This window comes from Arabidopsis thaliana, chromosome 3, assembly GCF_000001735.4.
Source record: "Arabidopsis thaliana chromosome 3, partial sequence".
Taxonomy (NCBI): Eukaryota; Viridiplantae; Streptophyta; class Magnoliopsida; order Brassicales; family Brassicaceae; genus Arabidopsis; species Arabidopsis thaliana.
In genome coordinates, this window is record NC_003074.8 from 4,537,409 (window position 1) to 4,561,105 (window position 23,697).

Below are 23,697 nucleotides of genomic sequence, written 5' to 3' on the forward strand. Positions count from 1 at the left end.
ACTGGATAGTGAAGAAGACCCACACCATGTTTATGGTCTTTATTATATAAAAATTCGCATACAGGAAAATCAATTCACACAAAGAAGAATGACATTTTGTTATCAAGCTCTTTCACACTTAACAACTAACAAGCTCGTATACTTGTACTTGTTACATATAGATTACCCAAGTATCAGGGCATCAAAGTTGACTACATTTCCGTTCGTTTCAATAAAATTCTACACAAGTAAGCTATAAAGTGTAAAAGGTGTTTCAAATAGTAATTAGTAAAATAACTTTATTAGATGTGGGAGAATTTTATTTTTTCGTAAATGGATAATAACAAAGGAGACATTCCATTTTCAGCGACAACCCTCACGAGATAAGATTGTGAGAAAAAATTTAGGTCTTCGAATGAAAACTCTTGAATTTTCCACATCATTCATATGTTTTCTTTACTGTTATTGCCAATAGGTCCTTACTCTGATAACTAATATGGAAAGTTTTTGGCTGACTTCATAATATTATTCTTTCTAAAAAATTCATTTTTCTAACCTTTTTCCGTCAACAATTTCCTAACATCTTTTTCAACAATTAATGGACCTTTTTTTGTATCATTGTGTGTACATATTCCCATAACTAGACATCAACACAAACATACACATGAGGACAATAAATGACAAAAAAAAGTCAGATCGACCAATTTTATCATCCGGATTTTGATACCATAATGGATAATCTTGATACAATATTGAGTCGATATAAAAAGAAATCATACTCATTTATAATTTATTATTATAAAATGACGTCTCATATCGGATTTATGTGATATGATGATGATACAAGTATATTATATGAACGGACCTGTTGAGATTTTGTTTGACTTTTTTTTTATATCAAAAATAGTCAAACATTTAACACATTTGTAAAAACGTCATCGTTTCTTTCCTGCGTACATAATCTTTTAATGGGCCTTTCCAAATTTGCGGGGCAGGTATCTTTGTATCAAATTGGAAGTTCTTACCAAACAAAAAAAAAGAAAAGGAAATTACACATAATTGGCCCACTGGCCCCACTCTAATGTAACGACGCCGTTCTATATCTCATAGTCATTGGGGAGAGACGACGCCGTACAAGCAAAAGACGAAGCCAGCACCGACGCAGAGAAGAAAAAGGAAACCCTAATTTTCATTTTGTCTGATCTTTTTCTTCTTCAAAGGGTTTTCGCTTTTCCATCACGTCACTGGTAAATTCCTCTGTTCTTATCATCCCTACAGGTTAGAGAAGAAGCAACGCCTCCTTTTATAGGTAACAAAAAAGGGATTGTTTTTGCCATAAGTGCAAAATATTTAGCCAATCAAAAGCCTCAAAATTTTTACACTTTTAATTAAAACGGTGCCGTTTCTCTCAGGAACCTCTTTCGGTCGGACGAGAAAGCCAAAAACGTAGCAAAACATCGATCCTCCGAGTCCGAGATTCAGGAATTGGTAATGGCGGCTATGTCAGCGGTTCTGTCTCTGGGTTTAGGAACACTCCGCCCTTCGCATCGTTCCTTGTCCTGTTTCGATTCCCTCCGGCACCACCAGACATCTTTTCTCCGTTGCCACCAAAGTCTCATCTCTAGAAATACGACGAGGTCTCCGCTCAACAAGATTCTTCAGGCTTGCCTTCAATCCAGTGGGTATATCTATTCTTCTCCGCCTCAATTCCTTCTAATTGCAAATACCTCTGATTCATTTGATGTGATTTACTTCCTCGGTGTGCACTAGATTTGACTTTATAAATCATAATCTCGAATTCAGGCTTTATATGCTTCTTTGTGTAGCATTCAATCTTGTAATAGATTGTGTTTTGACACTCACTAATTGGTAGTTACTTAAATGATGTGATCAAATGTTTGACTATGTCTGTTGTGTTTTATTAGATTCTGCAAATGGTGATGCTTTGGTGTCATCATCCGATGAAAGTTCTGAGATTGTATTTATGGGTACCGGAACCAGTGAAGGGATTCCTCGTGTCAGCTGCCTCACTAATCCTTTGAAAACATGTTCGGTACATTTTCGCCTTTGTTTGTTCTTTTATTATGATTCATCTTCGGTTTCAATACAATCATCCCATTGAGAAAAATATCCATTTTGATTCTCTAAGGTATGCACAAAAGCAACAGAACCAGGAAACAGAAATAGGAGACTTAACACCAGCATTCTTGTTCGGTACATTAGACCATCCGGAACAAGTAACATCCTCATTGATTGTGGCAAGTAAGTGCTATGAGATTAGTAATGTAGATGTCATTCTATTTATCACCTTTTTTTTTGTATGACATTTACCATGGAGCATCTCACATTCATGTTGGTTATTGTATGCTGACTTTTTAACTCCTTTGGCTTGGCAGGTTCTTCTACCATAGTGCCCTTCGATGGTTTCCCACCTTCGGGTTAGTTTTTTTTCCATCAACCACTAAGGAGTTGTCAAAAATTGATTTTCATAAGATTTTTTGGAATACCCTATTAGATTTTGATGCTTCTTACATGACTTGTTATTTTTTGTTATACTGTGAATTCTCTCTTTATCACTGGTTGCTTCTAAAAATGCTGTCACACTTTGATTGTTTTATTGTTGATTCTACGGTCATCTCCATAATTCCTAGTTGTGTTTTTTCTTGTCAGGCTAAGAACACTTGATGCAGTTGTAATTACTCATTCTCATGCTGACGCAATTGGAGGTCTCTGAAACTGACAAGTTAAATCTTGCCCATCCATCATTTTCTTGTTTCATGTTTCTCTGTCCTGTAAAGTCATGTGTTGACTCCTTAATTGAAGTCTTCTTCTCCGTTGTTTTGTATTTTGCGCTCCAGGTCTTGATGATCTTCGTGATTGGACAAACAATGTCCAACCTCACATTCCAATTTACACTGCTATACGTGATCTCGAGGTTTACCTGTTTTCCAACACTCCAAAATATTTCCCAATGCTATTTCAGTAGCTAAAGGCTCTCCACCATGACATGTGAATCTCAGGTGATGAAGAAGACCCATTATTACTTGGTTGATACAAGTGTCATCATACCCGGAGCTGCAGTCTCAGAGTTGGAGTTTAAAGTCATACACGAGGACCAGCCATTTGTGGTAAACGATCTGAAGGTAACATCTATCTCTAGCTTATAATCATCAAAACTACTATGCTCAGTAATAATCTTGGCGTTGTCTTATGCATGAATTGGATGTTTTTAACTGTTTCAGATCACCCCATTACCTGTATGGCATGGAAGTAACTACCGTTCCCTTGGTTTCCGCTTTGGTAATGTCTGCTACATAAGGTAAACAAACACACACTTCCCTCTACCATTTCTGTACCAGACTTTGTTCATGAATATCTGAGTCTTTAGTTATCGTATTGTAAAATATGCAGCGATGTCAGTGACATACCGGAAGAAACCTACCCGCTCCTTAAAGACTGTGATCTCCTAATTATGGTAATCTTCTCAACTATCTCACCTATCGCGCCTATTGTTCTTTCTTGGACAAAGATAGCTTCTTACCCAAGACACATATCTTCTTCTCTCTAGGATGCTTTGAGGCCTGACCGGTCTTCAGCAACACACTTTGGCCTCCCAAGGGTATGAGGCTTGCTTTCATTATCCTCCTTATATTTTATTTCCTCTCTCGCAGTTTATTCCCAGTGATCAAAGTAACGTTCTTTCTTCCTTCCTTCAGGCGTTAGAGGAAGTTCGGAAAATCAAACCAAAAAGAACCCTTTTCACCGGTACAATCTGCTAAACTTTCATATTGAATATTTTTATCTAAGATTGTGATAAAACATAAAAGTGTATATATATCCTTTTCTCGCTCTAAATGAAGGAATGATGCATTTGATGGACCACGAGAAGGTGAGCGAAGAACTGGAGAAACTTAGGAACACAGAAGGCCTCGATGTCCAACTGAGCTACGATGGTCTTCGTGTACCAATCTCAATTTAACTCGGTTTATTCCTTTTTTCCCTGGTATAACCGGTTTATAATTATATACATAAAATAAATTTCCTTTTTTGTAATGACCTGTTATATGTGCACAAAGCCACCTAGAAAATTTTCAATGTAAGCGTTTTGGTTATAAGCTTTGGTTTTTCGCAAACCGGGTTAAATAAATGGCTGAAATCAGTCTGGTTCGATTGGGGACCACAGAAACGGTGACGTTTTTAATAGAGACAGTGGCAAGAGGAAGCACAGAAACAGAAAACACGGGAACGGATGTGTTCATAAGGGCGTCTGCCAAGTCGGCGACCAGATTGCATGGCTTTGTTCTGGTTACAATTCAATTATCTCATGACACGTGTCTCTGTCGGTCCGGTATGGTCCCCTCGACCGGTCGCTTTCACGCGTGTCTATTACCGAAGTTGACATTAGAGTAGAGGATTCCCTCGAAATTGCATTATCCCTTCTCATTAACAAAAATAATAATTGAGTTTTATGTCTTTCTTTTGAAAGTTCAAGATTTGTAGCTATTAGAGTTTGGCTGTAGAACTATTTAACGTGTAATGAAAAACTAGTTAAAAAATAATAATTGAGGCTATGCATGTTACTAATGTAAGAGATAGAAAACGACGTCGGCGAGAGAAAAAAAAAACTATATGAAAAGTTAGGTGCGACTGTTAAAGAAATTAAACTTTACTATTATGGGGTTAATCATTAAGTATTGTATTTAATTTAATTGTTGAATTGAAAAACTAGATGGGGTCCATGTGTTAGCTCAATCATTTTCATAAACAAAGTGGCCCTACTATTTTTCCTCATATATGTTGTATAATTTATGCTCCGCTCGTGAACTCGCTGTGACTTATTGACTCTCCTACACTGTTTTACTCACGAACCTTTCAGACTTTAAATTATGAAAAAATGAATAATTTTTTGTTCAAGACCTTCATTTCGTAAACGAACAATGGTTCTTACTTCTTAGTTGAATCAGATATGTTCTATATCATAATCCAGTCCTCATTAGAATCATTCAAACTTGTTAACACATTCTAGATTTCTTAATGATCTAGAAAATGTTGTTTATGTGGTGTCAGAATATGATATTTGTTACTCCATGCATAGCTGACATGGAGACAGAGACGTGTAATCTTTTTATAGACCCATAATTTCAGGACAGTTGAATAAAAATATTATACACATTGCCTTCCCAGCTCCCTAGTTTCATCTAAATTCATATTTTATTTTCATGTCAGCCTTACTGTTTTGCTTCTATTTTTCGACTTAAAATTTAGAAAATTCTCCGTATATGTGATTCTGAAGATTTAAGCTAAACCATATGACCTAGAGTTTGTGTGATCTATACGAGGCACATTAGTTCTTACTATCACCTAATTAGGTTATATTCAAATTTCAAATAAACATTACTACTTTTGATAACACATTTAATTAGATTAATGGGTTTCTTATAAAGTTAGTTTTAATGTGTGGGGTGAGCTGGTGTTTCATATTGGGTAGAGGATCGGACAAATCACATTAAGAAAAAGCTAAAATAATTGTGGGATAAAACAAGAACAAGACAAAAGGCGAAACATTTTATATTGTTCTATTTTCTTTATGAGAAAAAAATATCTTTTCAGACAATCCAATTAACTGTTGATGAAAACATGCTGTTTATGATTCAGATTACCTTTAAATGTAAGAATTACTCTAAAGTACTTTTGTTTAGAAAATAACTTAATTAGGTAAATGGTCTTGGCAGTTTGTATCTAAATGCAAACGCAATTAATTAGATATGACGGCGGGAAACGTGTAGAGAATTTTCTAGCAGTAGCACCTTACTAGGATCTGTAAATTTACTTGATAGTTGATCAGTGATCACAAAGCTGGAAGTGCAATATCTTAAGACAAGTTAAATAGAGTTTTAGGTAAAGAAGCACATAGTGTGTTGACAAAAGAGTCAACTATTTATATGTTTATAGATAATATTATGTTTTTGGTCTTCATCATTCACTATCTTCTCATGTCATATCAAATAAGAATACAAATAATATTAATTAAATTATTTATGACAAAAAAGTATTAATTAAATTATTCTTTGATATATTGCCTGGGTTTTATTGGCTCGACGGCCTTTAGAACGTCGAAAATTTTCCACTTCTCTATCAATCATTTTCCGAAGTAATTTACTTTCAACTTTTGTAGCATACAAACATCTTTTGGTCATTTCATATCCATTTACCATTATGTGTATAATCTTCTAGTATTCTGTCTTTGGGTCATAAAGTAAGTTAGGGCATGCAGCACTGACAAATGATTAATCCATTTAAATTCTTTTCTTTTTTTTTGTTAAAAAATTAAATTCTTTTCATCAATCCATTTAATGCAAAGTCTCTCATTTTTTATTTTAACATGAAAAGCATCAAAATCGAAAAGAAAAAAACAAAGATACAAGAGAAAAGTTACCTTTTTTGCGCAAAACCTCAAATATAATCAATGACTCAATCATAGCTTAGTTCTGTAAATGACAGTGTAAAGCTGTAAAAATACTAATCTCAACCTAAAAGCTAGTTCAATTTAAATGAGAAATCATATAATTAATTAAGTTCACTAAGTTTGGTCGGCAATTATTATAGTGGACCATAAATAAGTATTTATGTCACATATGTTTTTGTGTGTCACATAAAGTAGTAGTTCTGATTCATGAAGAGTAAGAAAAATAGTGAAATAATATATCTACTGCTTATCGAGAAACGTAAGAAAAATAAAAACTATAGTTTTAATTCATTGCAAAGACGACCTCTTTCTGCAAGCTTTCCACAGAGCTTGTGAGAAAGTTATATTTATCTTTTTGCCACCGTTTTTTACGAAAACTAAAATATTATGGATTTTTGTTTTTAATACGGAAAACAAAGTGTGCAGGTAATGATAAAGAAAGGACAGATTGCTAAGAAGAAAATACTTTTTTTTTTTTTTAAAGAGCAGAAAATGCCAGTTTTTCTTAGCGGTAGGGTTCTTTTTTTTTTGTCAATTATTTTATTTCATTTTTGAATTTTCGGTTTCAAATACTCAGAGAGATAGGAAGATAATATAATTTCTCTTGTCCACAATCTCTCTCTTTCTCCCCTCTCTCTCTACTTCTAGGTATATTGGAGATTTCTTCCATCTTTTGTTTTCTTTTGTAGTTTAATTTCTCAACTTCTTGTTCATGTTCTGTGTAGTAATTTGTTGCTACCTTTTATTTTGTTTTCTGTGAGATTATTTCGTGTTGATTTCAAACTTGAACAAGAAAAGTGGATAGATATTGTCTCTTGGGTTGAAGCCAAAGAAGGAAATGATAATATATACATACACACACACACACACAAAAATCAAAGAAGGAAGTTTTATAGGATTATATATATAGCTAGAGAGTCTCATTTCTTGTATGTTTCTGTTTAATCTTCTCTTTTGTCTCCTTTTTTTATCAGTATATGTCTGTATGTATTTATATATATAGATCTGAATATAGTTTGTCGATTTCTAACTTATTTCGCCTCTTCTTATTCTTTTGTTTTTTGCTTTAAGTTTTTTTTTTTGTGTGATGATGAACAAAGACATGTTACTTCACCAGCATCAGCAACCACAACAAGACGAGAATATGTCGAATCTAACATCAGCTTCCGGGGATCAAGCAAGTGTCTCTTCAGGAAATATAACTGAAGCAAGTGGTTCTAATTACTTCCCTCATCATCAGCAACAGCAAGAACAACAACAACAACAGTTAGTTGTTCCAGATTCGCAGACTCAAAAGAAGAGGAGAAACCAACCAGGGAATCCAGGTTTGTGTGAAAAGAATACAAAAACTTTCATGCTCTTGGACTGATTCATTATTCCAATTATTTGATACAGTCACCTTCTTGGAAATTCTGTGTCTTCTCCCGAAAAGAATATTCTTTTTACCCTTTTTGTTCTCTTTATCATCCTCTATTCCAAAACAAAGAAAAATAAAACCAAGACTCAGACTAAAAAGAAAAATTAATAACTTGTTAAAGTATATTTTGGGCTGTGGTTAGTATAGTTTTGGTTACTATTAAGCATTAATCATTAAAATGTAACTTTATTTAGTGTTTCTTGATTTTTCTAACAATGGTTCAATAATTTTCTTTTTAAAATTTCAGACCCAGAATCAGAAGTGATAGCTCTATCACCAAAAACACTAATGGCAACAAACAGATTCGTGTGTGAAATCTGCAACAAAGGTTTTCAAAGAGACCAGAATCTACAGCTTCATAGAAGAGGTCACAATCTGCCATGGAAGCTGAAACAAAGATCCAACAAAGAAGTGATAAGGAAGAAAGTGTATGTATGTCCAGAAGCAAGCTGTGTCCACCATGATCCATCTAGAGCTCTCGGTGACTTAACCGGAATCAAGAAGCATTTCTGTAGAAAACATGGTGAGAAGAAGTGGAAATGTGATAAGTGTTCAAAGAAATATGCTGTTCAATCAGATTGCAAGGCTCATTCTAAGACTTGTGGCACCAAAGAATACAGATGTGACTGTGGCACTCTCTTTTCTAGGTAACTCTATTCTCCCAAAATCAAACTCTTTTTCGTTTCTCTCTGTTTATTAATTGATTTTAAGAACAAATATAGTAATTACATTAATCGATATTGGTGATGAATATGAGATATATGCTGTGGTGTTGTAAGAATTGAAGGGACACATGGTACAAACTTTTCTTTGTTGTGTTATGAGTAATTTCATTTAATTTGAAAGAGGACAAAAATGGTAGCTCAAAAGAATCTTCATTTATAATATGGAACTAGTTCAGGGTACTTTCTTCATTTCTTTTCATTTCTCATAAAAAAAAAGTTATTATGGGTTATTTTTCCTTGCATTAATCATTCGTCTTATAATACACATGTGATTGCAACATGCTTTAGATGGACCACATGACTTTTAGCTCCTCTTAATTTGTAAAAAGAGAGACTTTTATTCTTTTATTGATTAACATGTTATTGATCACTTCATGGTTTTTTTTTTCTGTGTGGTACAGGAGGGATAGTTTCATAACTCATAGAGCATTTTGTGAAGCATTGGCTGAAGAGACTGCAAGAGAAGTAGTAATACCACAAAACCAGAATAATAATCAACCAAACCCTCTTTTGATTCATCAATCTGCTTCTCATCCTCATCACCATCATCAAACACAACCAACCATAAACGTCTCTTCTTCTTCATCTTCCTCCCACAACCACAACATCATCAATAGCCTTCACTTCGACACCAACAATGGTAATACTAATAATAGTAACAACAGCAACAACCATCTCCATACATTTCCCATGAAGAAAGAGCAACAAAGCAATGACCATATCATGAATTACCACCATAGTATCATCCCTCCTTGGCTTGCTCCTCAGCCTCACGCACTCACATCTTCAAACCCTAACCCTAGTAATGGTGGAGGAGGAGGAGGAAGTTTGTTCTCTCTTGCTTCTCCGGCTATGTCAGCCACCGCATTGCTCCAGAAAGCAGCCCAAATGGGCTCTACAAAGACACCTCCTTTACCACCAACCACGGCCTACGAGAGGTCAACTCATAATAACAACCTCACAACGACAATGGCGGCGATGATGACGTCACCATCTGGATTCATCAGCTCCAACAACAACAATCATGTTTTGTTTCAAGACTACAACGCATCCGGGTTTGATAATCACGGCAGAGAAGAAGCATTCGACGATACATTTGGCGGGTTCTTGAGAACAAACGAAGTTACAGCCGCCGCAGGATCAGAGAAGAGTACTAAAAGCGGTGGAGGAGAAGGTTTGACGAGAGATTTCTTGGGGCTAAGACCGTTAATGTCTCATAACGAGATTCTAAGTTTTGCTGGTCTTGGAAGTTGCATAAATAGCTCTGCTTCTGATCAGCTTCATCCAAAGCCTTGGCAGGGTTAGTTAGGTTTTTTGCTCATAATATATAATATGTGTATATATATTTATATATCTAGTTTTGCATCTTTCTCTTGTTTTGTTCTTCGTTTTATAAATTTATATGTTGAATGCTCATCAAAGGAGAATCACAGAAATTGTTACGAGTCGTCTTATTCATATTTCTTTTTTTTGGGGGGTTATTTGAAGAAAAAACAAAAACAAAAGCAAGGTCATGATTAATGGTCAACTGATCATGATTATTGGTCAACTCAAAATTAATATTCTTCGTTATATGATATCACGGGAAAGATTGGCACACTAGCTAGGTAGGTCAGGAGGTATTTTAATCGACTGTCAAGTGGCTTGATGAGTTCATAATTTTCATTTATTAGGTTCTTTTGATGAAATAAGTATCTCGACCTTAAATTTTTATCCAAGTCAAAATCTTTTTACTTTTTTCGAAAAGCCAAGATTTTTACTCAAACGTCCGAAGAAATAATGAAATATAAGAAAATGACTATGAAATGTGGCACATGAAAAGCAGAGGAGGATATGCATTGGATTCGATCTAAGGGTGGTGACTCATCTTTTGCTTATAAACCTATTTCGAATATTGGTTTTTCTTATTGGATCTCATCTCACGCAGGCACGTAAATGGGACCCATCAGAAGATAGGGACACATCACGTTTTGCTTGGTGGCATATATTTATCAGTCATGGACATAACTTTAAAGATGTTATATTGTTGATACACAGGTTTGCAGCACTTCATCAATTAATATTTTAGACATTGTAAGATATATATATGTCCCGGGATTATTCTAAAATGAATTCCATTAACATAATTATATATATATATATATTATGCTCCAGTTGATCATATGTAAAGTTTATCTGGCTACAACAAGTTATAATTCTATTATTTGTAAGGTTTTATTGTTTTGTGTGGTATTCGATCTCTAAAGAATTGTAATTTTCACATGCAATAAAGTGTGGAAAATGATTGAAATAAATGAAGGTGCCTTCCTGTTTTTGGACGAGGCGGATGTGACATCAATTTCTGTTTATTTATAGCTAAAGTAATATTTATGCATTTGTCATATAGTGTATAAATAATAATTAAAATGGAAGAATTTACAACAATAATGAAAAGACCATAAAATATTCATTGGGACACATGATCAGAAAAAGATGGTTTATGATCTAAAAAAGAGAGAGGAATTCAACTTATAGTTTATAATCAGCATATGATCACAAATGGTAGGTTTTGTTAAAACTTTACAAAATCTGGTCTACTTGAGAAACTTGCAAAAAGAAGGACAGAAGAAATTGAATTGCAAAGAATAAAAGAGTATCTTGATTCTAAAGATGTGTAATGTCAATTCATATAACCACGTCTGCGAAAAAGGAATAATGACATCTGCAGTTACATACATTTTTAGGAATTATAGCAGAATAATCATATACCATCATTTTTACGTCTAAAATTTACGGATGTAAAAGGTGTCAACTACAGAGGACCCATGAATTTGTCAATATCATGATGGTTTTGGCATTTGTAAGGTTTTGCTTTTTGTCTGATTTTAATGAAGTGATCCCACAATCACTATTAAGTATTTACTTGCCTTTTTTTTTGCTTGCTTGTCAAAGACAATGACATTTACAAAACCTTTTTTTTTTCGGTTCAAATACAAAACCTTATGCTACACAATAATGCTTGTAAAAGTTATCAAACTTTGTAACCATTCAATGTTACACATACGAAAAACTGGAACTTTATTACATTCTACGACAAATTACGTAGCAAAGTGATGAAGATGGTGACAGCACTAACGTAAGAAGAAAAAGGAACAAGCGAATGCACTCAATTAATTTGTATTGCTCACTTTACTCCATTTTCTACAAAATGGGTTGTCTATCAATGGGTTGACCTAGTTATTCCAAAGTTGGATTTCAATTGGTTAGTCCTCCTTCTAATGGGTTCGACATGGCCATTTAATTAGACCAAATCATATAAGCCAGTTTTTGTCAATTCAACGGCCCATTTTTGTAAACATGGAAAGTCTGATTTACAAGATTTTGTTACAGTTGTACTTAACATACAATCTAAGATACGGAATTGACCAAGTAATATATCCTACTATATCAATCATTTCCTTTAATTTTGCTTTAGATATTTGACATGAAATTTGAAAAGGTTTGGTGGAGAATATTCTTAAATCGCAACCAACATTATCTGCCTATTTAAAATCTTACAACCCTATTGCGACCTTTCACATTACACCTAAAAGAAAGAAAAAAACTCCATTTGCAGTTTTGGTTTTCTGAAATTTAGAAGAATGACGACGATGTCTAATCTCCCTGCAGAGGTTTTGGAAGAGATTCTCTCAAGGACTCCGGTTACATCTCTGAGGACAATGCGATCTACTTGCAAAAAGTGGAACAATCTCTCAAAAAAGAAGATTATTCCTGAAGCTGCAAGGAAGCAGCAAGGTTTAATGTTGATTAAAAAGAAAATCTGTTCCTTGAGTTTCAGTCTCCATGAAATTCACAAGGATGACTACGTCGTTCCGTGCATTAATCAGGTCGATATTCCTCGCAACATAGAAGTAGAGAAAATCTTTCACTGTGACGGCATATTGTTATGCGTCATAGAGGACAACTGTAGTCTTTTGGTATGGAATCCATATCTAGGGCAAACGAGGAGGATCGAAGTAAGTTCCGATGCCGACATGAATGATAGGTATGCTCTTGGTTACGACAACAACAACAGTAGCCACAAAATCTTGAGGATTAAGAAAGATTTTAAGAACAGCGACGGTTTAGGATACGAAATCTACAGATTCGCGTCGAATTCATGGAGTTTGCTTGATGAGGAAGTGATGAAACCAGAGTGGGATGTATGGTCTGTTCAACGAAGCTCCGTGTCTTTGAAGGGAAATACGTATTTCTTACTTCAAGGGAATGATTATGATGACCAAGAGGACGAAGAGGAGGAAGATGACGAAGAGTACGAAGATGACGACGACGTCCTGCCGAAAGATAATTTTTTGCTCTGTTTTGATTATACAACAGAGAGATTTGGTCCGCGTCTGCTTCTACCGTTTAACCCTCATGTTGAAGAGACTGTGGCTTTATCTTGTATAGGAGAAGAGCGGCTCGTAATGCTATATCAAAGCTTCAAGACATATAAGGGAATAGAGATTTGGGTTACAGACAAGATTGATCCGAAAGCGGTGTCGTGGAGCAAGTTTCTGAAAGTGGATATCACACCACTCACTGGTTTTCCGGTTGACTTTTACGCTGATAGTTTCGTCATTGACGAGGAGAAGAAAGTTGCTGCGGTTTTCGATATACATTGTAGCTACCAAAAAGCTCACATCATTGGAGAAGATGGATACCTGAAATGTGTGAATATGGGAAGAGCTTCGGATGTTGGAAATGGTCAGCCACTTGTGTTCTCTTCTTATGTTCCAAGTTTAGTGAAAGTTCCTGTCAAGCAACCAAAGGGTAAAAGAAAAGGTAGATCTTCTGAAACCAAAAGCAACAAGAACAAAAAAGGAAGAAAGATTAAGATTATTGGTTAAGTGCATTTGCAGTGCTTTATTTTGTTTCTTGCATCGTCTCCTCTTTTTATTCATTGGCTTTCATGTCCTTTTGAACAAGACTATCTTCATTCGGTTATTCATTTTCATTCAATATATAGCAGAATAATCATATTTAAATACAGTTCGTCAAATGTTGTTGTCTTTCTTTTTCTAAGATCGATCCTAAATGTATTGACATGAACAAGTCTTTTGCAAAAACGTGGCATTCTATCTTCAAACTTTCCGAACAAGAGGGACTAAACTCCTACATTTACAATGAGTAAGTCTATTTTTCAACTCGGAAGAACAAAATGTTGGATTACAGTGATGTAGGTATCTTCAGGACAAGGAATCGCTAAGCCACCCATTGGATGATCAAACCTTGACTCGTTCTCGAAGTTACTAATTAAAGCTTGAAACCAAGGTTGGTTCAAGTATGAGATTGGAACCTAATATATCTTCTTCGGGCTCTCTTTGACGTACACCGCAAGCAATCTGTGAGACTGATATTTTTGTTCGTAGATCTTTTTTTTGTTTGAAGTTTTAATTTCTTTTGTTAGCTAATTTTGAAGATGTATATAGTAGGAAAAGTTCAAGTTTTTGGATTGGTCCTTTTTGTTTGCTTTATAAAGAGTTGTTAGTTTTGTGAATTATTTACAGATCAATGAATGAGTTAAGATCTCTAATCTATATATACATTTTTGCAGTCATTTTGTGAAATAAATCCTGCAATTGGAACTTATTTACAATGGCTGTCACTGGCTTATTAAATGCAAAAATTAACTACCAAATCAAAGCAAATCTTATTCAAAAGAATATGCTTTTATTTCATGGCCTAATTATTTTTGCCAAAATGGTTAAAATATTTAAAAATTAAATAACCATTTGAAAGAAAACTTTAAATTGATTTAAATTATAAATCTTTTAATAAAAATATTATTAAAAAAATAGAAAAATAATTTCACCGAACATGATTAGATAGTAGGACTAGATGGTAGGACGTGTTTATAATATTATAATATATAAACTTTATAATAATTAAATAACCATTTGAAAAAAAACTTTTAAATTGATTTGAATTAAATATTTTTTAAACTAAAGTATTATTAAAACAAAAATAACAAAATAATGTCTAATTTTACTGAACGGGGTTAGTGGTAGGACGGGTTTGGTCGATAGTATTATGAGACGGTATACCACAAGTGAAATCTATTAGATATGTTTAATTTCAATGTGCAGGATTAGATGGTATGACGAGTTTTGATCGATAATAATACGAAACGATATACTACGGATGAAATCCTAGATATAACAACTAAAATCTATATATACATTATCTTAAACACTAAACAAAGCAAACAATATTAATAAAACAAATATTTACATATACATTTTATATAACAAATTTTATTAAAAACCTAGCCCCGCGGTATACCGCGGGTCAAAATCTAGTTAATACTTTATGGTCTACAGTCAGACTAACACAAAGACCAGCAAGTTCTGTTCTTCATTAAGTTGTAATTAGTTCTTAATGTTGTAAATACCAGAACAATAAGTATCTATCACTGGTCAAGTTGTTCTTTGATCACAAATGACAGTTCTTAGCAAAGAATATACAAGTGTCGTCTCTCACTTCATCATTTAAGGAGACGAACAAATAATGACGACTTTGTCCAATCTTTCAGTAGATTTGGTGGGAGAGATATTCTCTAGAGTTCCATTGATATCTCTGAGTGAAGTGCGATGTACTTGTACAACGTGGAACACTTTATCCTGGAACATTTTGTCGGAAAATTATGTTTTTGGTAAAGCAGATACAAGTAAGCAATTTCTAGGTTTCGTAGTAATGAATTCTAAGGTTTGTTCCCTGAGACTTGATCTCCAAGGAATCCACAACAACGATTTCGTTGATCCATCTTTAAAGGAAATAAATATAGTTGATCAATACGATATATCTAATATATTTCACTGTGACGGCTTATTGTTATGCGTCAGGTGGATCCAACCAAGAAGCAAATACCATAAGTTCCACAGATTAGACATGTATGCTTTCGGTTACGACAAACAACAACAAGAACCGTAACCACAAATTCTTGAGGAAGTTTTTGGATGATGATGAATACAACAAAAGCAGTAAAATAAATTTTCCTTCCAAGTTCGAGATATATTATTTTAACTCTGATTCATGGAGAGTTCTTGATGTCAATCCCGACTGTGATTTAGAAAGAGATGTGTCTTTGAAGGGACATACTTATTATTATGCTCGACAAAAAGAGGTCGGAGAGCCAGTTTCAAATCGTATTGGTTTTTTACTCTGTTTTGATTTTAGTGATGAAGAGACTGTGACTCTATCTTGTATCAGAGACGAGCAGCTCGCTGTGTTATATCAACCCTACGACTTATGTTTGGACTTGTTCATGGAGATTTAGATAACGACTAAAATTGAGTCCAATGCAGTATCATGCATGGACCAAGTTCTTCACAATGGAAAGGACATCGCTCTCTGGTTTTTCGAGTAAAGAGCTTCTTTATCGACGAGGAGAAGAAAGTTGCTGTGGTTTCCAAATCTCGTAAGTATAGACCGAACGAAAACTGTGGATACGAAAGAGTTAACATCATTGGACAAATCATTTGTGAAAATCGGAACAGATCATATCTGGAAACCTAAAAAGTTTAGATATTATTTTGATCCACTTGTGTTCTCTTCTTATGTTCCAAGTTTAGTGCATCTACGACAAATCTATCAACTGGGCAAAAGGAAAGAGCTAGAGAGATTATTAATTAGTTCCACTGATTACAATAATTTATTTGTTTCTTCTTGCATCATCTCCTTTTGAACAAGATTACTGTTAGTCATTTTAACCAATCACCTTTGTAGATAAGGGATACAAAGATGGAATAAAATCCAAATAAAAATAATTAAATCATTTTCAGATTTCCTTCTGTATTAAGCATTTATTGCCAATTTTGAAAAGATTTCTTACCTATAAATCGTAAACTAACACATTTGTCTAGCTACATTGAACCCAAAACAAAAAACACCTAATCACAGTCCTTGGTTTTTCTGAAGTTTAGAGAAATGACGACGACGACGACGACGACGATGTCAACTCTTCCAATGGTTTTGGTAGACGAGATTCTCTCTAGGGTTCCCATTACATCTCTTAGATCACTAAGATCAACGTGCAAAAGATGGGAGGCTCAATCGAAAACCAATCTTGTAGGTGGTAAAGCAACCGCAAGGAAAAGCAGTTACTTAGGGTTTATCCTCATTGGTAACAAGATCTGTTCAATGAAGCTCGACCTAAATGGCGGCGATGACTTTGTTGACACATCAGTGAATCAAATAAGTGCATTCGATGACTTCGAGATATCTCAACTCTTTCACTGCGACGGCTTATTGCTTTGCGTCTCCAATAAACACTACTACAGCAACACGGTCATGGTATGTAACATGTACTTGGGGGAAACTAGGTTGATTGAACACTGTTGCTTGTTGGAGGGATTCGACAACTTCGGCTCGTATGCTTTCGGATATGATAGCAGCAAAAACCGTAACCACAAAATCTTTAGAAAGAAACTTGTTTCTGGTGGTTATGAAATCTACAGTTTCAAATCCGATTCATGGAAAGATCTTAATGTTGATCTCGGGGAATCTACAGAACTTTGTGAACTAGGAAGCGTGTCTTTGAAGGGAAATGCTTACTTTTCGGTTATAACGAAACATGAAGAAGAAGAACTTTGGGAAAATAATTTACTCTGTTTTGACTTCACGACGGAGAGTTTTGGAAAGTTTCTGTCTCTGCCGTTTGACAATGTGACTGCTGAAGAAGAATTCGGCATTATGGTTTTATCTTGTGTTAGAGATGAGCATCTTGCTGTGTTATATCAACTTGACACTTTAGGTATTTGGATTTCGACTGAGATCGAGCCCAATAAGGTGTCGTGGAGAGAGTTTTTGCAAGTAGACTTGTATACGCTGGATGGTTTTCCGGATGCATTTACAGCTGGGAGATTCATTGTTGACGAGGAGAAGCAAGTCGTTGTAGTTTTCAATGAAGCTACAGAGATCGATCTCAACCACGGAAACGCTTTCATCTTTGGAAGAGATGGATACTTCACCTCTTTTAACGTTGGAGATACTCCGCCCCAAGACTTCACTTCTTATGTTCCAAGCTTAGCCTCATTGCAAATCGAGAAGACGGGTGGCTAAAAGGAAAGCAAGAGATGACTAGATTGTTTCATCTGCACTTCTTTATATCTCTCTTTTGTTTCAGTCATTTACTTTCATCTCCTTTTGAACAATTCTGCTTTTTCATGTTTTTTTTAGCCTATTTGGGATATTTGCTGCTGTGATAACATCTTGATGCGTTTTCTGTTATTACTTTATTTCTTTTAAATTTGGAAGCTTACAACAAAAACTAAAGACAAACATAAAGAGCTACTTCCACAATGAACAAAAGGAAACTGCCTCTCCTTTCCACATTAATCCAGCAAAGGTATCTCCATCTTCCATTCTTATTTCCCAATTGTTGTCATACTTTCTTAGTAAGGATTTGGCTCCATCAACTGCATCTTCTTCAAATGCTTCTACAAAAAAACCAGCTTCTCTCATCCTCTCATACCATTTCTCTTTTCCTTCATTCATATCTCCTGCATTCATCAACACCTTTGTTGCCTCTCCTTCCATTAGTTTTCTCTCTTCGCTATTCTCTTCTTTAAATCCCGAGCTTGTTGAATCCAGAAACTTCCATACATACTCCAGTTTCTTCGAGAATCCTGCTGCAAAGTCCGCACTACTACTGCATTCTCCATTGTTCTCACAAAGAACCACTCCTTTTGGCCTTAAACTTCTCACTGCTTTCAAAGTCTCGCCTCTCTCATCATTGATGCTATGCTTCAGGTGATGCAGCCTAAACTGAGCACACACGATTAAGTTCTCGTGAGGTGAGGTATCAATGAGTTGTAACTTGTCAAGTACACTAATCTGAAGGTTGATCTTGAGAGACCGAGCAAAGCCTAGGAGTTGAGAACCATAATTGTAACCTGGTGGACCAACAGAGAAAGGTATGTCTGCGGTTAGATCTGATATAACGGTTATTCGAACACGAGGAGGAGGTCCTTCTAGTCTGCAGCTCAGAGCCTCCAACAAAGTGGGCCATTGCATACCGTGAGAAACACCAATATCAATAATATGAAGATCCTTTTTATCTTTGGGATCCTGTGCTAAAATCTGCAGGATAGCTGAGTTTGCCATGTTGTTAGGCAAAGCAAACCAAGGGCTTACCTCGTAGAACTTAAGCAGAGTCTTTTGAAACATCTTCACTTCCGCTGAAGCAAAAGTAAAAACAGGCCAAAAGGATGATGACACAGAGGATGAGGAAAGATGATGTTGCAAAGCCCGAAGACCAAAAGCTGCAAGCCGACGATTAGCATCACCAGAAGAAGAGGCCAGTTCAGAGAGAACACAAAGGTAATGTTGAACCCTTGATGAGTTACTTGCCGTAATGGCCAAGGCACAAGGGTTAAGCAACTTCTCTGCCCATCTCCCTTCCTTGTTACCATCTTTGGAGCTCTTCTCACTAGACTTGATTGCTTTTCTCTTGCTCCTTGCCGATTTTTTCACCTGTTGTGCCTCGAGAAACCCGTCGTGGCTCCTTTTCCTGGACTGATCGTTTGGTTGCTGAATTTCAGGTGGAAGATCCAAATCAATGGATGGAGCTTCTGTTACCACTTCCAGGTTAGTTGCTTCACAACCAACATATGCTGCACTAAGATCTTGACTATAGCTTTGAATAAAACCATGCTCCGGATCTTGAGTCTGATCCCATTCCCACGTTTGAGACCCATCAAACTCGTGGAGCAAATAAGAATCATCAAATCCTGGTAATGGGGATAAGGACACAGAATCCTCAAGCCAGCTTAGGACATGATCTAGAGTCTGGTTTGGTGGTTCTGTTTCTTCCAACAACATTGAATAGATGATGAAAAAGGTATAATTTGTGAGTAGGTGATATAGTTTTTAAGGTATAAGATAAACAACAGTAACAGGAATTGAAAACAAATGGATGGAGAATTCTAGATGAGATTCGTATATATATTGAAATGGCGTGTGATCTGCATATATAGGAGTGTGTCAAGGACTATATTAATTAGTAACTACCTATGGAAAATAGTTATAAGACTTGAGAAAATACCATTTGAATATTACAATTTGATTTGAATGTTGCAAGTCAATTACTCTCTTCACTTATTGCAGTTTGGGACCATTGTACTACACTGAATATGTTGCATATCAAACATTATATAATGTTATATATGAATAGTTTTATAGAAGATTTGAGAGATTAAATTATCAACCTGTACTATGATGATGTTGTCATTAGTATTAAACAAAAACAAGGCTTAGATTGTGGGGACATAATATGATGCATGCATAGAATCTGGTGTTATCTTCTATTCCTTGGTCAAATCTCAACGATAACTCGTTTATTGTATAGAGAAGTTATTACAAAAGAAAACTACAGATTTAACACTTTCAACAACATTACATTTTAACTCCATAGAACCTTTGAAAAACTAGAATGGTCTTTGATGAAGTTTTTTTTTGTCTCTCTCTTGTTATTGGATTCAGTAAGGAAGAATTACATGAACAATACTTCTTATTTAGAAGGTGGTGGTGCCTTGGAAGCATCTTGCTTTTGATCTTGCTTAGAACCTCCACTAACAGCAGCGGTTGCAGCCACGGTCATAGCTGTAGCAGCTGCACCAAGCTTAACACCTCCAGCTGCTTTCATTGCAGCCGCAACTTTTGCAAATATCGCCACTCCACCTACTAAGATACCTCTCAAAGCAACTGTGGGTTTCACCGACATTTTTTTGTCTAATCCTGCACATTTTCATATCAAAACTTTGGTCATAAAGATGTTACAATACATAGTGGAAAAAAACTTTCTCTTCTGCTCCAAAGAAACTTTGCTAACAGACAACTAATTTCACTGGTAGTAGTGTACTAAAATCTAAATCATAAGAACCAAGAAAGCTCTGCAACACAGAGAGATAACATCTAGATAGCAGCATATTTACTTCACAATACATGTCATTGAGATAGCTTGGATGGTTTCAAATGGCTTTTAAGAACACCAAGAACTCTCAAAGCAATGTCAAAGAGTTCCGAATAGCTTTAAGTGCATTCGAACATTAACATTGTTAAACTACAAGTTTTCAAATAAAAACCACAATTTTTTTCCCTCCACCCAATTGCAACACCAGAGCTATTAGCCTGATTTTGAATCTAAAATCGATCCTAAATTAAATTGCATTGAAAAAATTGGATCTTTTTAACCACAATCAACGAAATCCATTCATTGACCAAAGAATCTAGAACATGGGCTATAACTTTGTAGTACCAAGAGCGAAATACAATCAAAAATCCACCTACGAAACTAACAATGCTAGGAAGAAGAAAGCAATTAAGATCGTTTCAGAACCTGAGCAAAAAAAAGTCTTTTTAATCTGAGGAAAACAAAGAGGCGACAGTATATTCGATTCAATAAGAGTATTCCTTTGAGATTCAACCAAAATCAATTTTCAGTCTAATAAAGTTTGAAACTTTCGATTCAGGTTATGTCGGAAAAACTCACCGTCAATGCGCTTGTTCCTCTCTTGGTATCGGCGACAACTTCTCTCCTTCTCAGAAAATGCTACCGAGTTTGTAACAATCTTAAACGACGCCGTTGACAAAATACTTTGCTTTACGGCGTCGTTTCAAACACTAATGACACTTTCTTTCTTACGGCGTCGCTTTCGCTTCTCCGTTATAAATACTTGCCGTTTATGCGTCGTATTAAGCACTTGAATTTCCAACAACATTATACTGTATGTAACATAATTTATGTTACTCATGAACACAAGTTTTTGTTACTGATTTGAGATAAACGAACTAGTGTTGTGTGATGTGAGCTTTGCATACAACAACTTAGTTTTGGTTTGCATCTCTATTAGTTTTAGTTTTCTTGTTTTAAAAGCTATTTGCTGATGGGAATTTATTGATCTTGTGTGTTAGACTGTGGATAAACAGAAACGAAAGCTGGAAGAATCCGACAAGGCACTCGAACAAAGAAGGTGACATCTTGTTCCTAAGTTTGTTTCTTCAATGTTCTCATGGAATTTGATCTCCTTATAGGAACATCTACGTTAGTCAGTGTTACATTTTTCTTCTTGAGTTACACATATAGTGTTACATCAACCTTAGTCAGTGTTTCGAGTTTATTCTTATATATCATGAGCTATTGATGCATCTAGAAACGATACCAAAATGTTGCATTTGTTTACCAACTTGTGTTGTTCTTGGGTTTTCTGGTTTCAGACTCTTGTACGATATGAAGATTGTCTCACATCATAAGTCAAAGGAAGCCAGAAGAAGGAAAGAATTAACAATGGTAGTAGTTTTTGGTCAGTTTCCATATCTCCACCAATTCCAGAGCTGAAAGTCCACATATGTCTTCCCCAAAACCTATGGAAGGTTCCGTGTACGAGAAAATCATTGTGAATCCCTCATATCTTCTAGTTTGTTTTGGAATTTAGGCTGTAAGTGGAATCTCAATCCTAAACAAATAAATTTTGTTAAACTTCTAGTTATTGCTTTTGAATCTCAGAAAAGAATTGGTTGCACATGAAGAACAAAAAGCAGGTTTAAAAACTGGTAACGCAAGCTCATCTAACCATATACTTTTTTATCTGTTCACATCCATACACATAATATTCATAAGCTATACATAGCCAATTATTAGTAAAATTCCAGTCGTCCATTCTATTTTTCACCATTAGTAAAGACGAGACCATATTCACTTTCTATCACTTTCTAAATATAGGACACTAGCCCATGACTTGAATTGGTCAAAATCTCTTTCTCTCTCTCTTGGTCTCATTTTCTCTGTCTTATATCAGCTTGTCTCTCCTCCCTCATTTCTCTCCATTCCCCTGCATTTCCTTCCCACCAGGAGAAAACTAAGGAACCGAACTCGCCAAACCCGTCAAACAAGAAATGCCCTCAGGCAAACCTTCTTCTGTCTTCCCTTTACATCCCAAACCTACACCATTAAAACCTTCTAGCAGCACCAGCAGCAGCAACAACAACAGCACAAACCAAGCCTGCGCCGCCTGCAAATACCAACGCAGGAAATGCGCTCCCGATTGTCTTCTTGCTCCTTATTTCCCTCACGACCGTCACCGCCAATTCCTTAACGCGCATAAGCTCTTTGGAGTCAGCAACATCACCAAGATCATTAAATCCCTTACCCCTCCAGAGAAAGACGCAGCTATGCATACAATCATGTTTCAGTCCGATGCTCGTGCCAATGATCCCGTTGATGGATGCTATGGCATCATAAAAAAGCTTCAATACCAGATCGAATACACAAGAAACGAATTGGAGATTGTTCTTCAGCAATTGGCTATGTTCCGTGACCGTGCTCATCAACATCATCATCAAGAACCGCATATCCAGATGCAAGAACAAGAGGATCTCTCGAGTTTTTCGAGTTCTTGTGATCTAAACAACAACAATTCGATTCCTTACAATTACCCTCTGAATCACATTCAAGAACCAAATCAACAACAATATTGTTCTTCCGGTAATAACTTCAGTGGGTTACAAGAAGACATGTGGTGTCTTCAACTTCAAGATTCATCAACGATAGTGAATATGAAGGCTGGTTTCATTGATGAATGTGAAGACGTAAAGCCTGTAGAAGAGGTTTCTAGCGAACGACACGAGTTTGAGCCTCATGAAGCTTTCGTTGAACAACGGAAACTCGACTTGCCTTCCGCACAATACATCATTTCTTCTTAGCTTTTTTTCTTCTTCTTCGTTCATACAGTTTTTTTTTGTTTATCAGCTTACATTTTCTTGAACCGTAGCTTTCGTTTTCTTCTTTTTAACTTTCCATTCGGAGTTTTTGTATCTTGTTTCATAGTTTGTCCCAGGATTAGAATGATTAGGCATCGAACCTTCAAGAATTTGATTGAATAAAACATCTTCATTCTTAAGATATGAAGATAATCTTCAAAAGGCCCCTGGGAATCTGAAAGAAGAGAAGCAGGCCCATTTATATGGGAAAGAACAATAGTATTTCTTATATAGGCCCATTTAAGTTGAAAACAATCTTCAAAAGTCCCACATCGCTTAGATAAGAAAACGAAGCTGAGTTTATATACAGCTAGAGTCGAAGTAGTGATTGT

General features: G+C 35.5%; 7 protein-coding genes, 1 long non-coding RNA gene and 1 pseudogene across 18 annotated transcripts; 6 read left to right on the forward strand and 3 right to left on the reverse strand.

The window, feature by feature from the left end:
• Nucleotides 1-919: 919 nt before the first annotated feature.
• AT3G13800 (Metallo-hydrolase/oxidoreductase superfamily protein) lies at nucleotides 920-4,415 on the forward strand. 4 transcript variants are annotated; one of them, NM_001338082.1, is made up of 13 exons: nucleotides 920-1,288; nucleotides 1,392-1,657; nucleotides 1,905-2,032; nucleotides 2,129-2,241; nucleotides 2,376-2,417; nucleotides 2,650-2,705; nucleotides 2,838-2,914; nucleotides 3,000-3,122; nucleotides 3,222-3,298; nucleotides 3,391-3,454; nucleotides 3,548-3,598; nucleotides 3,696-3,744; nucleotides 3,840-4,415. In NM_001338082.1, the coding sequence occupies exons 2-13, from the start codon at nucleotides 1,471-1,473 to the stop codon at nucleotides 3,956-3,958; spliced, it is 1,086 nt and encodes a 361-aa protein (NP_001319545.1). In that variant the 5' UTR covers nucleotides 920-1,288; nucleotides 1,392-1,470; the 3' UTR covers nucleotides 3,959-4,415. The 4 variants fall into 4 exon arrangements, with proteins under 4 accessions (NP_001319545.1, NP_001325740.1, NP_001078146.1 ...); NM_001338083.1 differs by having other exon boundaries at nucleotides 1,170-1,288; nucleotides 1,392-1,661; nucleotides 3,840-4,079; NM_001084677.2 differs by lacking the exon at nucleotides 920-1,288 and having other exon boundaries at nucleotides 1,294-1,661; nucleotides 3,840-4,079.
• Nucleotides 950-1,277, reverse strand: AT3G02785. The gene has a single exon (NR_140944.1). It is a non-coding gene; the product is annotated as an other RNA (long non-coding RNA).
• A 2,540-nt stretch (nucleotides 4,416-6,955) lies between the features above and the next one.
• Nucleotides 6,956-10,105, forward strand: IDD11 (indeterminate(ID)-domain 11). Of its 6 annotated transcripts, none has more exons than NM_001202953.1 (5): nucleotides 6,956-7,093; nucleotides 7,546-7,711; nucleotides 7,785-7,861; nucleotides 8,110-8,509; nucleotides 8,989-10,105. In NM_001202953.1, the coding sequence occupies exons 2-5, from the start codon at nucleotides 7,548-7,550 to the stop codon at nucleotides 9,890-9,892; spliced, it is 1,545 nt and encodes a 514-aa protein (NP_001189882.1). In that variant the 5' UTR covers nucleotides 6,956-7,093; nucleotides 7,546-7,547; the 3' UTR covers nucleotides 9,893-10,105. The 6 variants fall into 6 exon arrangements, with proteins under 6 accessions (NP_001189882.1, NP_001189883.1, NP_001327022.1 ...); NM_001202954.1 differs by having other exon boundaries at nucleotides 7,563-7,711; NM_001338084.1 differs by lacking the exon at nucleotides 7,785-7,861 and having other exon boundaries at nucleotides 7,517-7,770.
• A 2,102-nt stretch (nucleotides 10,106-12,207) lies between these two features.
• Nucleotides 12,208-13,603, forward strand: AT3G13820 (F-box and associated interaction domains-containing protein; the record flags this gene model as incomplete). Its single annotated transcript, NM_112235.2, has 1 exon — nucleotides 12,208-13,603. The coding sequence occupies one exon, from the start codon at nucleotides 12,208-12,210 to the stop codon at nucleotides 13,453-13,455; it is 1,248 nt and encodes a 415-aa protein (NP_187998.1). The 3' UTR covers nucleotides 13,456-13,603.
• A 1,512-nt stretch (nucleotides 13,604-15,115) lies between these two features.
• On the forward strand, nucleotides 15,116-15,974 carry AT3G13825 (annotated as a pseudogene). Its single transcript has one exon.
• Nucleotides 15,975-16,534: 560 nt separating this feature from the next.
• Nucleotides 16,535-17,668, forward strand: AT3G13830 (F-box and associated interaction domains-containing protein; the record flags this gene model as incomplete). The annotated part of the gene is made up of 1 exon (NM_112236.1): nucleotides 16,535-17,668. One exon carries the CDS (start codon nucleotides 16,535-16,537, stop codon nucleotides 17,666-17,668), a length of 1,134 nt encoding a protein of 377 aa, NP_187999.1.
• Nucleotides 17,669-17,825: 157 nt separating this feature from the next.
• Nucleotides 17,826-19,574, reverse strand: AT3G13840 (GRAS family transcription factor). Its single transcript, NM_112237.2, has one exon. It carries the CDS (start codon nucleotides 19,427-19,429, stop codon nucleotides 17,897-17,899), a length of 1,533 nt encoding a protein of 510 aa, NP_188000.1. The 5' UTR covers nucleotides 19,430-19,574; the 3' UTR covers nucleotides 17,826-17,896.
• Nucleotides 19,575-19,884: 310 nt separating this feature from the next.
• On the reverse strand, nucleotides 19,885-21,307 carry AT3G13845 (uncharacterized protein). Of its 2 annotated transcripts, none has more exons than NM_112238.5 (2): nucleotides 21,099-21,307; nucleotides 19,885-20,344 (listed from the first exon to the last, which is right to left on the reverse strand). In NM_112238.5, the coding sequence occupies exon 2, from the start codon at nucleotides 20,328-20,330 to the stop codon at nucleotides 20,118-20,120; it is 213 nt and encodes a 70-aa protein (NP_566465.1). In that variant the 5' UTR covers nucleotides 20,331-20,344; nucleotides 21,099-21,307; the 3' UTR covers nucleotides 19,885-20,117. The 2 variants fall into 2 exon arrangements, with proteins under 2 accessions (NP_566465.1, NP_001325952.1); NM_001338087.1 differs by having other exon boundaries at nucleotides 19,889-20,344; nucleotides 20,946-21,228.
• A 903-nt stretch (nucleotides 21,308-22,210) lies between these two features.
• LBD22 (LOB domain-containing protein 22) lies at nucleotides 22,211-23,612 on the forward strand. The gene has a single exon (NM_112239.4): nucleotides 22,500-23,612. The coding sequence runs from the start codon at nucleotides 22,502-22,504 to the stop codon at nucleotides 23,306-23,308; it is 807 nt and encodes a 268-aa protein (NP_188001.1). The 5' UTR covers nucleotides 22,500-22,501; the 3' UTR covers nucleotides 23,309-23,612.
• The last annotated feature ends 85 nt before the right edge of the window (nucleotides 23,613-23,697 follow it).